This window comes from Pan paniscus, chromosome 3, assembly GCF_029289425.2.
Source record: "Pan paniscus chromosome 3, NHGRI_mPanPan1-v2.0_pri, whole genome shotgun sequence".
Classification (NCBI taxonomy): Eukaryota; Metazoa; Chordata; class Mammalia; order Primates; family Hominidae; genus Pan; species Pan paniscus.
In genome coordinates this window covers 138,840,400-138,857,985 of record NC_073252.2, presented here as the reverse complement: position 1 = coordinate 138,857,985, position 17,586 = coordinate 138,840,400, and the positions used below count along the sequence as shown (strand labels likewise).

The following is a 17,586-nucleotide window of genomic DNA, read 5'->3' as shown; positions in this document are numbered from 1 at the left end:
TCTCTCACTTCTACTTTCAAAGACTGCTGAAGACAAGTTGTTGAATACTTACGCATAGAAATTATTAAGCAAGTAAAAGTAATGAGACAGTTGGTAATTATACAGTAAATTGGGAATTTCCAGATAACTTCTGCCAAACAAATAACCAAAAATTTTTGAGAAGAGGTATGTATTAGTCTGTTCTCATGCTCTATAAAGAACTGCCTGAGACTGGTAATTTATAAAGGAAAGACATTTAATTGACTCAGTTCCATAGGGCTGGGGAGGCCTCAGGAAACTTACAATCATGCGGAAGGGGAAGCAAACCCGTTCTTCACATGGCAGCAGGAAGGAGAAGAATGAGAGCTGAGCAAAGGGGGAAGCCCCTTTAAAAGCATCAGATCTCATAAGAACTTGCTATCACAAGAATAGTGTGGGGGAAACTGCCCACATGATTCAACTACCTCCCACCCAGCTCCTCCCACTACACATGGGGATTATGGGAACTATAATTCAAGATGAGATCTGGGGGCAGGGGGACACAGCCAAACCATATCAAGGTGCTTCATCTATATTTTCCCATTCCAATGGTACAGAATAGTGTATCATAAATATCTAGAAGTTCATTAGATCCATGATACTGTGATTGTTTTTTAATTGTAATTCTAGGTTCTTGCCATGTATTGTTAAAAATAGCCTAAAGGGGATCAGGCATGGTGGCTTATGCCTATAATCCCAGCACTTTGAGAGGTCAAGACAAGCAGATCACCTGAGGTCAGGAATTCGAGACCAGCATGGCCAACATAGTGAAATCCCATCTTCCCTAAAAATACAAAAATTAGCTGGGTATGGTGGCACAAGCCTGTAGTCCCAGCTCCCCGGAAGGCTAAGACAGGAGAATCACTTGAACCCAGGAGGCAGAAGTTGCGGTGACCCAAGATCGTGCCACTGCACTTCAGCCTGGGTGACAAAGTGAGACTCCGTCAAAAAAAAGAAAAAAAATGGAATAGCCTTAAGGGGATTCATTGTGATTTTTCCCAGTAGTTCAAAGCAAAATAAAACACAATTGCATGTTTTCTTTTATTATGTGACTTTCAGACTAAAAATTACACAATTTTTATTTTTCACTACCTTAAGAGAGTAATATGAATTGAACCATTAATTGCTAACCCAGTTATTCATTTTTTACTTTGAAGATTGATTTTGCATTCATCGGCCTTCGAGTTTCCGTTCATTGACCAAAACAGGTGGAAAGTTTACCTTTTAACGTTGCAGAAATGGCAACTTGCCCAGTTTGGGCTTCATGGTCCCCAGCTGTTTTCAGAGGTCCCTACAATATCCAGATGCTCTCAGTTGTCCATAAGCTCATCCTTGTCCCTGGACCCCAGTGGAAGCCAAGGTTAGTGTGCTCCTTCCCACTCTACCTCCTTTGGTCTAAATGCAGGTTTCATACTATCTAGAATGCTCTAAGTATTTATTTGATAAATGTTGATGATGATAATAATAACTGTTAATACTTACTGAATGTAATGTGTGTTCTAGGTTCTTTGTGTGCATTCTTTCATTTAATCCTTACTCAGCCCTTTTGTTTTGGTACATTTCATATGAGAGTGTGAAAATAATGAACCTGAAGCTTCAAGGTTTAATAAGTCTTCCAAAGTCACCCAGCTAGAAGTTATGGTAAATGATTCTGCTATTTAATTTCATTTATGATATTATTATCAAGATTGAAATGCTGGGAAATTTTGGTCTCTCATAGTCTCCTATACTGTGATTCCACTAGTCTGCTCCTTAATGAGACTTACATGTACAGTTGAACCTTGAACAACAAAGGTTTGGTCTGTTTACATGCAGATTTTTTCCAGTCAAATACAGATTGAAAATAGAGTATTCCTGAGATTTGAAACCTGCATATACAGAGAGGCTACTTTTTGTATACACAGGTTCCTCAGGGCCAATTGCGGGCCTACTGAGTATGGGCAGATTTTGGTATATGTGGGGGTCCTGGAAGCAATTCCTTGCCTACACCAAAGAATGACTATATATTGTTTTTTGTCCAGCAAAAATTAGAATTTAAAATATTTTATATATAAGCAGAAAGTTATTTAAGCATTATTATTTGCTCTAATAGAAACTGACTTGAATGAAAATGGAATTATTGTAAAATTAATTTAGTATTCTATGATTTGTTTCATTTCAGCCTGGACTCTATCATATTATTTTTAGCCATTTGAAATGCTCACAGAACTAGCAGTAAGTTATTTTTTAAGACTGATTTACTGAATATTTTCTAAGAAAATCCTACAGGTGAATCTCTAAATACAATGCCTTATTCTATATTCATCACTCCCCATACAGTTATCACAAATTCATAAATAATTCTGTATTCATCAGACAATAATGTAATAAGTCAACATTCAATAATTCCTATTCTACATTCATCACTCACCCTACAGTTACCACAAATTCATAAATAATTCTATACAGTTGTAGAATAGGAATGTCTACAAACTTTCAAAAAAGTATGAGTCATTGATCACCTCAAGTATAGCTGAGGAATTGACATCAGTGAGATAATTGTTACTAGAGCCATTCTAAGGAAAATAAAATTGGCTATTGTTAGCATCTCCTTTAAATATGTTTTTAAATTCCGTAACAGTTAGCTCTAACTGTAATGACAGATCTACACTGAGAGGATCTGTTGTGAAATTACAATGCACTTCAGGAACATCAGCATTTGACATATTTCAAGTTGGCAGCAGAGTCTTGGAGGAACACAGATTAACCAGTGTTCATTCAGCAACTTAGATGAGCCTTACATATTTTGAGCTTGCAGGACTTCTGGAGAAATCAAGTCAATTGGTTGGCTCTACAGGTTATCAATTTGGTTCCTGAATGATACATTTTCAAACTCCTAAATTACTCCTATCAATTTAAGTTTTTAATCTCTTGGGAACTATTTTTATTGTTCAGACTAAGATTGTCTTCCAGACAGAACACTCCCCATCTTCAACAAGTATGGTAATACCATGAGTTTCAGGAAAGATACATATTTCAGGATAGTACTAACTTCTCCCTAGGGTAGAAAAGCGGATAGAACACACTTTGGAGCCATATGGAATGACTGCTTATTCATGGTCTAGGGTGACTTTGGAATCGTATGTGCAAGGCAGAGAGCAATAATTTAGTGTAATATGGATATTCTTTTCTGAAATGTATGAAAATGCTAATGGCGAATTCGAATGTGAATTCAAATAAGTTGATTGAAGTAAAATTAAATTATAGACCACCTAAGAAATTACATGGGAGTATATGAGAGGTTCAGTGACTCTGGTTGGGAATTCAGAAGACCTGGATTCATTTTTGTGTGTGTCACTACCTGGTTATACGATATGGACGTAAAGTGCAGAAAATTCAAACCAAACCACTTTAAGCAAAATAACTGCAAAACCCAAAGGTAGACTGACTTCAGATGTGGCTTGATCAAGGCTCAAATCATGTCATCAGGTTATTTATGGCTCTCCTCTTTCATTGCCAGCTCTCTTCTTAGAATTTTCGTCTCATGGATTGAAAGTGACTCTCACAACCACAGATGCTCCAGTTTAAGACCAAAAGAAGGCTTTTGCTTCCTTATAACTCAAATAAAATTCTTATGTGCCCTGCCCCTACCTGAGCAGTAGTGACTGTGACAGGTGAGGGAATCATACTGATTGGATTAGGTCATTATAGTAGAGGGAAATTGGACTGAATTGTAACAAGAGAAGGAGGCACAGATGCAGGCTGATTTGTGTATTTGGCAGTGGTAAGACAACAGTAATGGTACTAATAAAAGTTAACATCTACTTAGTGGGTTCTGTATGGAAAGCCCTGTGCCAAATAATCCATTGTGAATTATCTCATTTAATAATAGGACAGGATATTTGCCTCTTGCGGGTATTTTTTCTCAACGACTTCTGTGGTAACATCACTGATTTAGAATATGGGTGGGAGGGGGTGTGGGAGGTTCCCGGAGAGACATAAAGGTATGAGGTCATCATTTGGACAAAGCGGGAGTGAGTCCGAAATAGAGGAAAGCAGGGTGATAGCAGGTGTTCAACTGAGGATAGTGATCATAAATTTCAAGTGAAAAAAAGGTGACTTGTGAGATTTCCCTCTTAGCAATGTTCACATGAAGAGGTGGAAGCATAGAAAAAGCAAATTTTGTAGGGCAGGTTCCATGGAGAAATAGAAGTGCAGGGGAGCTAAGGGTATTTTAAGAAGAGTTTATAATGGTGGATCATGGAATGTGGGCTGGTAGGGAGAGAAGGGAGGCCAGGAGAGGGTTGATGGATAGAAAGTAGAGGGGAGTAATGGGGTGGGCATGACTGAGCAAAGAGATCTGGAAGAAGAGGAAGTGGCACCGGAAAATGACATCTTTGAAGTCAGCATTCCAGAGGTGGTGCACTTTCTAGTGCTGACAAGGTCCAGGATACACAACAGTGGGAACGTGTGTCTAGGGAGCAATGGAGGCAAAGGTCAACAGGGAGGAAAGGAGCAAGCAATGGACAGGCTCGAGTACTGGCTGGGTCATCCTCGCAAACACTGAGATTCTGATTTGAGGAGGATGAATATTGTGAGCTAGGAGTTAACTGAGGGAAAGAGGAGATAACAGGAGGTTGGCAGATGGTGGCAAGGAGAGATGGGACAAGGTTGTAAATCCAAGTGAAAAGAATCTCAAAAGATGAGTGGCTTTTGAAGGAGGATGTGATGGGGCTAGAAGTAATGATCTGGAGATACAAGATAGAGCACACTCAGCAAACCATCTTCTGGTGCTGAGGCATGTGGAATGAATGGGGCTTAATAAAAATAAATTTAATTTAAAAAATTCTTTCCTTCACCGTAATGCAGAGAAATCAGTGTCTTCATAGGAAAGCCGAACCAATCAAAGCAAGAAGGTTAAGGATCAAGGAACTGAAGGGATTATTCTAACACCAGGGCTGTTAGGGAATTTGTTAACCAGAGGCTTAAATTTCTAAGAGTCACATAGGAAGGGTTTGAAAAAGGAAATTATGTTGGATTCGATGATCGAATGAGGATCTGAGTGAGAACTCATGACATAGAAGGCCGGAACTTCAGCAATGCCTCAGGCAAAAGGTACATGGGGTCATCTGAGAGGAGGGTGAGAAGCCAGTAATACTGCAGAGAGCCTGCCCTCATGGGAAGCCTCATTGGTTGTTTCTTGGTGCTTGGGGCTGTCTAAACATACTCAGCTCTGTTCTGGATCTTCTGGAGGAACAAGACTAAGACCTCCACCTTGGTTTTCCCCAGAAAATAGGATCAGGCAGAGAAACTGGTTCTATCAGGGGAACATGAGCTCATTAGGAAGTTATCAAGACAACAGAGGAATCCCACCATTATTAAAGAAAGTACCAAATGAGTAGATACCACCTGAGAAAGAATGGTTTAAAAATGGACCACAAATATTAAGGGAAGATTCTATGCAGCAGGAACTAGAAGTTGTTTTATAAAACACATACACACACAATGGGAAATATTTAGTGTGAAAAATACAATACAGTCTTTCCTCCATCTTCCCTGGGGATTGGTTCCAGGACCACCTGCAGATACCTGCACAAACTCAAAATCTGCACAAACTCACTTCCCACGGTCAGCTCTGCAGAATCCCCAAAAAGTTGCCTTTCGTATAGCTAGGTTTCAAATCCTGCAAATACTGTATTTTATGTTTTTGTTTTTCTGAGACAAGGTCTTGCTCTGTCACTCAGCCTGGAGCACAGTGGCACAATCATGGCTCATTGCGGGCTCCTCGACCTACCAGGCTCAAGTCATCCTCCCACCTCAGCCTCCCAAGTAGCTGGAACTACAGGAGCATGCCACCACACCCAGCTAATTTTCGTATTTTTTGTAGAGGCAGGGTTTCGCCATGTTGTCCAGGCTGGTCTCGAACTCCTGAACTGAAGCAATCCTCCTGCCTTGGCCTCCCAAAGTGCTGAGATTACAGGTGTGAGACCCCATGCCCAGCCTCAAATGCTGCATTTTTTATTCACATTTGGTTGCAGATCAAAGGGCCAATTATATCATTGAAAAAAATCCATGTATTAGTGGACCCATGCAGTTCAAGCCTGTGTTGATGAAGGGTCACCTGTAATTTAAACAAAGAGCACTAAAATATGGGATAAAATATAAATGGATACAATAAAGACAAATTTATGAGCTGGAAGATCAGCTTCAAAAATTATAAGTCACTCACAATGAATGAAGAGATATTATAAAGACACAATGCAATACCTTTGTACACCTCTCAGGATGGCTAAAATAAAGTAGTGATAATACCAAGTCTTACCAGGATACTAAGAAACTGAATCATTCATACATTGCTGGTGGGAATGTAAAATGATACAGCCACTCTGGAAAACAGTTTGTCCATTTCTTAGAACACCAAATGTTCAACTACCGTACAAGCTAGCAGTTATACTCCTTTGCATTCATCCCAGAGATATGATCATTTATATTCATCCAAAAACTAATGTTCATAGCAGCTTTATTTGTAATATCCAAAAACTGGCAATAATCCATATGTCCATCAATTGGCGAATAATTAAACAGTGGTGTACCACATTCTCTACCATGGAATTATACTCAGAAATCAAAAGGAATGAATTACTGATACATGCTTGTTTGGATAAGGACATTATGCTGAATGAGAAAAAGCCAATCTAGAGGATCACATACCATATGATTCCGTTTATGTAACATTCTAGAACTGACAAAATTAATATGGAGAATATACAAGGCTTAGGGAAGGGAAAGCAGAGAGTGAGGGGATTTCTTATTGATGGTGGAATATGTCAGTGTCTTAATTGTGTTAGTGGTTATATGACTCTATATATGTGATAAAATTTCATAGAATTAAACACAGAGACATTTAAAAATTTTGTACATGCAAAAACTGGTGAAATCCAAATAAATTCCATAATTTACTTAATTATATTTTGCCAATTTCCTGTTTTGATAATGCACTACAATTATATAAGATGACACCATCAGAGGAAGCTGGGAGGTTGGTTCATAGGACCTCCGTGTACTGTTTTTACCTCTTCTTTTTGTTTTTTTGTTTTTTTGTTTTTTAAACAGAGTCTCACTTTGTCACCCAGGCTAGAGTGCAGTGGTGTGATCTTGGCTCACTGCAACCTCTGCCTCCCAGGTTCAAGCAATTCTCCTGCCTCAGCCTCCCAAGTAGCTGGGATTACAGGCACACGCCACCATCCCCGTCTAATTTTTGTATTTTTAGTAGAGACAGAATTTCACCATGTTGGTCAAGCTGGTCTTTAACTCCTGACCTCAGGTGATCCGCCCACCTCGGCCTCCCAAAGTGCTGGGATTACAGGCATGAGCCACCATGCCCGGCATGTTTATACCACTTGTTATTAGTCTATAATTATTTCAAAATACAGTTTTTTTTTCAAATGAGAGGGGTATAAGAAATATGGAGGAAGAAAAGGAGGTGCTACCCCAACAGGATAATAGGAATCACAGGAGAGAAAAAATTTAGGAGGAAATACTGTAATAAAATATGAAGAAAAATGTTTCAGAATTAAAGATAAAATGAAATACCTCAGATTGAAAATGTACATGTATTACAAATATAACTGAGTTCTCTCATAAACAGACATTCTGACATTGTCAAGACATTGTGAATTATCAATTCTTAGTAAAAGTAAGTAAACCACAGATTACTTACTTATTTTACTGCTGTTGAATAATTTATTTCTTTCCAGTTTTTTCACATTTTTCCTAGCTTTACTGATGTATAATTGACAACATTAAATTGTATATATTTAAGTATTCTCATCACTTACTTGATGGTAGGGAGGTACAGTCTGCATTTGTCAATATGGATTCCCCTCTGTAACTTCTGAGAAGAGTCCTGAATGGTTTTCTAATTTTAATAACATAATTATCTTGTATTTTATACATGGTCATGTGATACCCCAAATAATGATAGTGTGCTCTTCTTTCCAAGACTTAGCATCCAATTTCTTTGTCTCTTGCACCAAGTATAACTTCTTACAATGTTGGCTCATCCTGTCTTATTCATGATTTTAACTGAAAAACTTGCAGTGCTTTTCCCCCATTTAATGGAATATTTCTTAATGATACTTATTATCACATTAAAGAAATTTCCTTTTATTACTCATAAAAAGAATCAGGAATGAATTCAGTCCTCAACAGATGGGTTCCTTCTCTATGAAGCTGGCTGCTCATGTCTCTCCATCTGAAGTCAAAAGGAAGGGAGAGAAAGGACCTGGAGAGCACACACTCAGTTCTTTTGTAGATAAGTTCCTGGAGTCGCGAGTATCATCTGTACTCACACCTAGATGACCAAATACTAATCACACACCACACCCAGCTGCAGGGGAGCCTTTTCACTGGACAGCCTATGCCTAGCTAAAACATTCATACCGTAGAAGGAAGAAAGGCCCAATATTGGAGGACAACTAGCTATATAATATAATTGTATGCCTTATTCCTTTAATTTTGTTAATGTACTAAAATGTACTAATATATTTTCTAATATTAAATCATCTTCACATTCCTAGGATAAATCCCACTTGGTCATGAAGTTTTTTTACTGTATTATTGGATTCTGTTTGTGAGTACTGTATTTAGGATTTTTACATCCGTGTTTATTAAAAATATACTTGTTGATGCAAAAAGTAGTAATTACACTTTACATTTATATGGTATTTTGCAGTTTTTAAAATAATTTCATACACATTCCTCCTGAGAATAAATGATCAACAAGAGAGGACTATAGTTTTGAAAAAGTAGATATTAAGTGTACAAATAGAAAATATCTACAAATGGGACAATATACGTTTTTTTTTGTCACCTGAGGACTATAGTTTTGAAAAAGTTGATATTAAGTGTACAAATAGAAAATATCTACAAATGGGACAATATAAGTTTTTGTTTTTTTTTTGTCACCTAAGTTCTAGAGGTCCAACAGTGAGACTGAGATTGAAGTAAAGATTAGTGTAGAGAAAAGAATACAGGAGGTTGAAAAAGGATTTTTGATCAAATGAACCCAGGGAGAGATGGTGTCACTCTCCAGGGTCCCAGGGAAGAATGGGATTACAGGCTTTGCGAAATGTCTAGCACTGTACTGCTGTTCTAGATATTTTATTAATACAATGTCTAAACAACCTGGTTTGAATTTACAAGTAAAGCTTTCCTAGTTATTAAACAATATTTGGCTTTGTGAACTTCTGTTTTGATTCCTTATTAATCTGCATATACCAAATTAGATCCTGGCAATGGAGCACTCTCAAGGGAAAAGGAAGCATTAAAAATACAGGATGCTCCTCTGCTGTCGTCTGGCAGCCAGGTCATATGTGTCCTGGTCACACATTTTCTCCCTGACTGTAGAGCTTTTCCAGAGCACACAATAATTACATAATAGCAACTTCTCACCACTCAAGTATAAAGTGCCTTTGGGAGGAAAATAGATAGTAGGCTGATATAATTTTGCAAAAAGAGGCACTCTGTGTCGCAGTAAATAGAATTGCCCAAATAGCCGGACCTTCTTGTGGGTTTTCCCATAGCAAATATGCTATTTGTTAACTTCTTTTCCCTGAGCCTTGGAATGTCATACATGCGTAGTAGCTACTTAAGGCAGCATTGAACTCTCAGATCACTGTGCTGGGCTTGCACCACTCCCCCTAGCCCCACCCCTTTTTCTCCTTCCCTGCCTCACACACACCCACAGAAGCAAAGCATATCCTAGTATACTTGGGAGAACCTGCTGGCTTCTCCCTGACACTGTAGCTGCAGATTCCAAAATGAAGCAAAGATCAGGGAATTTGATACTCATATCAGTGCACATGCCTCAGTTGAACAATATAGATCCTGGAGGAGCATTTTGCCCTGGATTTTGTGCATTCATCAGAATAAGATAATTCATCCAAATCCACTTTGCTTTATGTCTTTTTTTGGACACCCTAGATACCTAAATTCTTAGTGACTGTTTCTATTAGGATAAATACATATCCCTAGTATCACTTTTCACCATGCACAATAGACTAAAGCACACCAGAGTAATCTCCCAAAATCTCATCTGTTTTTACCATGATGAACTCTAGAAATGTATTATGAATACTGAAAATGAATAAGGTTGAAGCTCAGATGAACAGGCCCTCCCCACTGCCATTTGCACTGTTTGTCTTTCTGAGTGGATGTTATATGTCATGAGGGCACAACAGTGGCACAGACAACACAAGTGGTGTAACTAAGCACTGAAGTTTAAAATAAATGCTTTAAAATAGTTAATTATACTTTACCCTACAGCAAGAGAAAATGTTTTCTGAAGTCCCTGAAAATGGATGATGAGTAGTTTAAAGCCTTGTGGAGATCCAAAATTTGGTTGCCTATTTTTAAAATGCTGAACTGGGATTTAAAACAAGCTGTCCAGGTCCAGAAGCCAACTCTGTTAGACTCTAGTTTCTTAAGTATAAGTAATTTAGGAATATTGTATGGGTTGGGGGCAGGGATAGTGAAGGAAGAGTTAGGCTACCAGATAGTAAATATGTTAAAAGCTATACAACTAAAACAGCCTGTTACAGGTTCAGCAAAAGATAGGTCAACCTCACAACAAGAGCAAAAAGTGCAAAATTGACCCAAATATATCTGATAATTTAGGGGAAAAAATTGCATCCTAATCTTCCTTCTTTCTGCTTATCACATTGTAAGAATTCAATAAATATTGTTATTAAATCGAAGATTGCTCAAGATTTAAATGTAAAAAGTAAAGCTGTAAGGTTTTGAGAAGCTATTTTAGATGAGTATTTCTATAATCTTGGGTGGAAAATAGTTTCTAAATAGTTCTAAAGAGTATCAAAACTGGAAACCATAGAGGAATATATTAGTGAAATCTGACTACTAAAAAATGTAAGTCTGGGCATGGTGACTCAGGCCTGTTATCCCAGCACTTGGGGAGGCCAAGGCAGGTGGATCACTTGAGGTCAGGAGTTCAAGACGAGCCTGGCCAATATGGCGAAACTCTGTCTCTACTAAAAAGACAAAAATTAGCAAGGCATGATGGCGCATGCCTGTAGTCCCAGCTACTTGGGAGGCTGAGGCCTCTAAAAATTGCTTGAATCTGGGAGGCAGAGGTTGCAGTGAGCCGAGATCATGCCACTGCACTGCAGCCTGGGCAACAGAGCAAGACTCTGTCTCAAAAAAAAAAAAAAAACGTAAAACTTGTGCATTTCTGAACATCCAAAGCCTCATAAATAACCCCAAGATCCCATCCCGAAAAAAAAAAAAATGTACTTCTAGAGCTTTAAGTAAACATGCCAAAATAATATAAATCAGGGAATAAATGAAATGAAAAATTATTATTCTACCATTACTTCAGTAACTCTAAATAGCTGCAGCACCAGGATGAGCCTCACTAGGCCAGATTAGTCCAGTATACAAAGAAGATCATGTTTCTTTAGAGACAAAACCAGCCAGCAGCCTTAATCCCCCACACAACCTCAGACCACATGCAGCCATTAACCAAAGTAAAAATGAAAAGAAAAGGCGCGTCAAAATTGCCAGTAAATTCTTCAGAGTTGAAAATCGAGCCACCAGTTTCAGTTATTCCCAGAAATAACAGCCAAACCCACGCTATGGCTTTATGATTTTACAATTGGATTTGCAAAATTTCAGAAATTTTTTAAATATATAATTGATGTAGCATACACAGACACTTTAATATGTAGTTTTAAAGTAGTTGTTCAGCCTAAGTGAAACACCATCAAGGAATTTAAGGTTGAAAACCTGCACAGAGATCAAGGTCAAAGGAAAGCCCTAAGTAACATTCTAAGAAACTTGCAACAGCCTGAGCAAATGTAACCTGGTAGCTCCATCTAACTGACCTCAACATGTGAATACAGCCAGCGTTAAGCAGCTGTAGTGGAGTTTAATTTTGCCCTGAATCTACAACATCCTTGTTGCAAATTTCCTCCCTTTAATTTGTAGTCACTCTAGGTAATGGGATATTTCCATGTGGATGCGAGGCCTCTGTGCCCTAATCATCTTGCATCTTTCTCCCTGGATTTGAATCAGGGTGATTCCTGCAAACGTACCCTAATGAAATTAATATAAATATTAATATTAATTAATATTAATATTTGAATCTGGTATGATATTACTGAAGAACTCCTTGTAGGGGCCCCAGAACTCCTCACCAAGAGGCTTCACTTCACACAGTGTCATGATGCGTAAGGACAATGACCCATATATATAAAAGTGGCCCAAAAAAAAATGGTACTTTTGCTCCAAGCTGTCTAATAACTGGAGCAGCCGTGGTGGGAGTATCTAAGAGTGGAAGTGAAACAATCCTGGAATTATCTGTACTGCTTCCATCTTCTCCTTGCTTGGTATGTGCCTTGTGGTTCAATGGAAACATTGCACCATACTTCTCTTTGCTTGGTACATGGTTCAGTGGAAACATGCTGTTTCCATTGAATTAGGTAAAATAAGCAGAAATAGTTCTGGGACCATAATTTCATGTTGGCAAATCATATTAGAGCTTCTTAATGTTCTTTTTTGGTTGCTTGAGTACTCACTATAGGAGAAAATTGCCTTGGAAATAATATAGAGATCTATAGTTGAATATTCATAGTGTTTGTGTGGGGGAAGAGAGAGCTCTCAGGTGGCATAAGACAGGACATTTTACCCTTTTGTCATGGAATGCAAAGTCCCATTCCCTTCCTCAGGGGATGTATGGAATGCAACATAGGACTGTAAACTGGGCTGGTTGGGAAGGGTCCACCTTTACCAGACCTGGAGTCAATGCTTTGGAGAGTTGAAAAGGGCATCGCAAGATTATGACTTCACTGGTACTAAAATCATGAATGCATTTTAGGTTCTTTTTTCACATATAAAACAGCAGCTGAAGAAAGCTAGGTAGCTGAAGAAAGAGAAAATTTGACTTGGTTTCTAAGTATTAGGTCTTCTTAGCCCAGCACAGAATTCTCAAAAGTACTATCCTTATTTGGTTTCGTGTTACTGTGTCCACACATCTCACTGGGATCCCCCACATCTTATCCCCTAACCTTTATTGCCCCTTCCTTCCCCTCTTACCACAGGCGTAGAAGACATTGTGGCCATAATGATTCCTGAGCCAAAAGGGAAGGAGATAGTAAGCCTGCTGGAAAGAAACATCACCGTGACAATGTACATCACCATCGGAACCCGGAACTTGCAGAAATATGTGAGCCGCACTTCGGTTGTGTTTGTCTCCATCTCCTTCATTGTCCTGATGATCATTTCCCTCGCATGGCTCGTCTTTTATTACATCCAGAGGTTTCGATATGCAAATGCCAGGGATAGGAACCAGGTGAGTAGCAAAAAGTTTAAAAACTTTTAAAAATTGTTACAAAAATGTTATTAAACATCTTTGAACATGACAGAAAATACCAAGCCAAAACCAAAATATCCCCACTCAAGATAAACACTGTTAACATTTGCTGTATCATTTTTCAGATATTATCCAAATATATCTATTTTGATGTTTTACTGTATTTTTATGTAAAATGGAGGTGATTTGTCCTACATTCCCATTGCTTATGTTTTTGACATTTGTTTATCCACATAATGAGGGGAACAAAAGGAAGTGCTAATAGTGTGAAGATAATTTGGAAAGAGCCAAGATTTTCTCCTTGTGAACAGAAGGAAAAAAAGGAGATAAAAACCAAAAGCTATTTTAAATAGCAATTAAACATATCATGTATACCCATGGTACAAAATGCAAAAAGTATCACATGGCGTATAATGAAAAGTAATTGCCTTCCCATGTGTGTCTCTCAGCTACCCAGTTCCTCTTCCTGGAATATCTTCCAGGGATATTCTATGCACTTATAAACACATATGCCCATATATTTCAAAAACAACAACAAATGATAGCACACTTAACTCTGTATGCTTCTCTCTCACTTCATCTTGCAGATTAATTTACATCAATACATAAGCCCAGCTTCCTTCTCACTTCTAATGACTGCATAGCATTCCATTGTCTGTATGTGTCACGTCTATTTAACCAGCACCTATTAATGGACATGTTTTCTCTTCTTAACAGAACATGTACACATGACACTTAGCACATTTGTAAGTATATCTACAAGGTAAAATCCTGGAAGTTTAGTTGCTAGGGCAATGGCATATACATTTTAGACTATGATAGATACTGCCACATTGTCTGCCAAAAAATGTTGAACCAATTTACACTTTAACAAACTATATATGAAAATTACTGTTTCCCCGTATCCTTACCAAAAGAATATTATAACTTTTTTTTGTTGTTAGTGATTTGGTAAGTTAAAAATGGTACCACATTTTTCTTATTACAAGTAACGTTGAACATCTTTTCAAGTACAATAGAAAAAGTGAATATTTTTGGTGAAGTAACTACTTTTATTATTTGACTTCTTTTCAATTGAGTTGTCATTTTCTTATTAATGTGTATAAACTCTTTATTAGTCAAGGAAATTAACCCTTTTTTGTAGGATAGGATTCACCTCACCGCCCCTCAGCTTGTTATTGTCTTTTATTTTATGCATGGTCTTGCCATGCAGAAATTTTTGGTTTTTACAGAGCTACATTTATTATCTTTTTTTCTTGAGATGGAGTCTCGCTCACTCTGTCACCCAGGCTGGAGTCCAGTGGCAAAATCTTGGCTCATTGCAACCTTCACCTCCTGGGTTGAAGAGATTCTCGTGCCTTGGCCTCCCAAGTAGCTAGGATTACAGGCATACACCACCACACCTGGCTAATTTTTGTTTTTTCAGTAGAGGTGGGTTTTCACTATGTTGGCCAGGCTAGTCTCAAACTCCTGACCTCAAGTAATCTTCCCACCTCGGCCTCCCAAAGTGCTGGGATTACAGGCGTGAGCCACTACACCTGGTGTATTAATCTTTTTTAAAAAAATAAATTTTATTGTGTATAGTTGAAGTTTACAGTATGGTGTTTGGGGAGTCATACAGACAGTAAAATGGTTAATATAGTAAAGCAAATTGACATATCTATTGTCTCACATAGTTTTTTGATGACAAGAGCAGGTAAAATCTACTTATTTAACAGAAATCTCTAATACAATACAGTTTTTTAGCTGTAGTCATTTTACATTAGATCTCTAGACTTGCTCATCATACATTGTGCTACTTTGTATCCTTTGACCTAAATCTGCCCATTTTCTCTCCACTCCCCCACTCCAGTAACCACTCGTTTATCCTCTATCTCTGGACATTTGACCTTTCTTAAAAAATTATATTCCATATATAGGTGAGATCAGTATTTTTATTTCTATGTCTGGCTGATTTCACTTAACATGATGTCCTCCAGGCCCATCTGTGTTGTGGCAAATGTCAGGATATCCCTTGTTGAGAATAAACAATAATAATCCATTGTATGTGTGTATGTATATACATTTTCTTTATCCATTCGTCCTTCAGTGGACACATGGACACTTAGGTTGCTTCCCTATCTTCGCTATCGTGAATAATGTCACAATTAACATGGGGGTGCAAATATCTTTCCAAGGTGGTGGTTTTATCTCCCTTGGATATATACCCAGAAGAGGGATTGGTAAATCTTCAATGGTAGTTCTGTTTTTTATTTCTTTAGGAACCTCTGTATCGTTTTCCCTAATGGCTGTGCCCATCTACATTCCCACCAACAGTGTACTAGGATTCCTTTTTCTCCATACCCTCACCAACACTTGTCAGCTCTTGTTTTCTGGATGATAGACGTCCTAACAGGTGTGAGGTGTGATCTCATAGTGGTTTTAGCATTTCCATTCCATAATAAGATTTTCTATAGACCAAGATTACTGAAAAGCATTCATGTTTTCACCCTCTACTTTTCAAATTTCTTTTTTCTCATTAAATCTTTAATCTGTAGATAACTTATTTCAGTGTAATGAATGAAGTAGAGAGCCAACATTATTTTTTTTCAGATGGCCTACCATTTTTATAACTGGCATTTATTGAATAATTAATCTCTCCTCCCCTCATATGCAGTATCCCCATTTGACATATATTAAATACCCATATATACTTGCTTCTATTTCTGTGCTCTCTAAACCATACCATGAATCTAGGTCTCTATTCATACTCCAGCACCATCTTGTTTTTAGTACTCTAGAATTATAATGTCTCACGGCTGTTCATGCTGTTTTCTTTATTGCTCTATTTTTACTCTTTTCATGTTTATTTTTGTATGAATTTAGAATCATTATATGAGTTTTTAAACTTATAGGATAATTTAGGGGAAATTGTAACTTTATGATGTTTAATCTTCCCATTCAAATGTAATAAGTTTTCCCCTTATTCAACTCTTCTTTTTATTCCCAGTAGCACTTTTCAGCATTTATTAATCTTGTACACTTTTCTTCAGTTTAGTTCTAGGTATTTAATCATTATGTTGCTATTATAATTTAAATTCATTTTTTCATATTGGAAATTTTGGATTGTTGTATATTTTGTATATTATTAACAGCCTCATTGTTATAACCCTAATTATAATAATGTATAACATTTATTATATGCTGCAGGCATGTTCTAAGAGCTCTCTCGCTCTATTTACCTACTTTCACCTTAATAGATACTAGCCCCATAATAAACAATTTTATTGTCCCCGTTTTACAGAGTTGGAAGTAAGCACAGAGAGTTTAAGTAATTTGCCCGAGGTCACACAGCTGGTTACTAATAGAGCCAGCAATTGAACCAGCAGCAGAACTCCAGAGTCCATGCCCTTAGCCACTACTTTGTAGTATTTGTGATTATTTATATTAGTGTTGCAGAACTATATTAATAATGCTCACAGTCAGGGATAACTTACTGCTTTCAAATGTTAGACATCCTGTTTTTTCTGTTATCTCATTTCATTGGTTGGAATCTCCAGAATAAACTAAAGTAATCATGGTTACAGTGAACATATTTCTCTTCATTGTGTATTTAATGGGAACATCCTCAATTTAATGGGATTGTTTTTATCATTTCTTCATTTTATTATTTTCCCGTGTAGTCTTCTAGATTGAGATATATATTTTATCATGTTATAAAATATATAATGTCAGAAGTGTCAACTTAGTTCTATCTTATTAAGAATTTTTTAATCAAGAATGGATGTTTGATTTTAACCAATGTCTTTCCAATGGCCATAGTCTAAGTTTTCTCTTTAGATCTATTAAAATAAATGGATGATATTAATGGATTTCCATTATGAACCATCCTGAATTTCTGCTATATACTATTCCTCTAATGTGTGTGAGATTATATTTGCTAGTGTTTTATTTATTATTTGTTTGCCATTATATTCATATATGAAATCTGTTCATAGTTTACATTTTTATTATGTTTAGATAATGATTATACTGTCTTCTAAGAAGAATTTGCAAACTTTTCTCCATTTTCTGTAATCTAGAGCTGTGGTGTCCAACATGGTAGTCACTAGCCATGTGTGGCTATTTAAATTAATTGTAATAAAATAAACTTCAAAATTCTGTTCCTCAGTTACTAGCCGTATTTCATGTGGCCACCATATGGCAGTGCATGTATAGGACAT

The 17,586-nt window shown here is 37.3% G+C and overlaps 1 protein-coding gene across 6 annotated transcripts in view; it reads left to right on the top strand.

Moving 5' to 3' along the window:
• The window catches only part of RNF150 (ring finger protein 150), a 274,984-nt gene that overhangs the window by 152,085 nt on the left and 105,313 nt on the right, over positions 1–17,586 (top strand). For 4 of the 6 annotated variants that reach the window (XM_003820690.8, XM_063603912.1, XM_034959170.4 and 1 more), the window contains exon 2: positions 13,113–13,363. In XM_003820690.8, the coding sequence (XP_003820738.1) occupies positions 13,113–13,363 (251 nt within the window). The remainder of the gene's footprint in view (positions 1–13,112; positions 13,364–17,586) is intronic. The other 2 variants (XM_063603913.1, XM_034959169.4) reach the window with 1 other exon arrangement.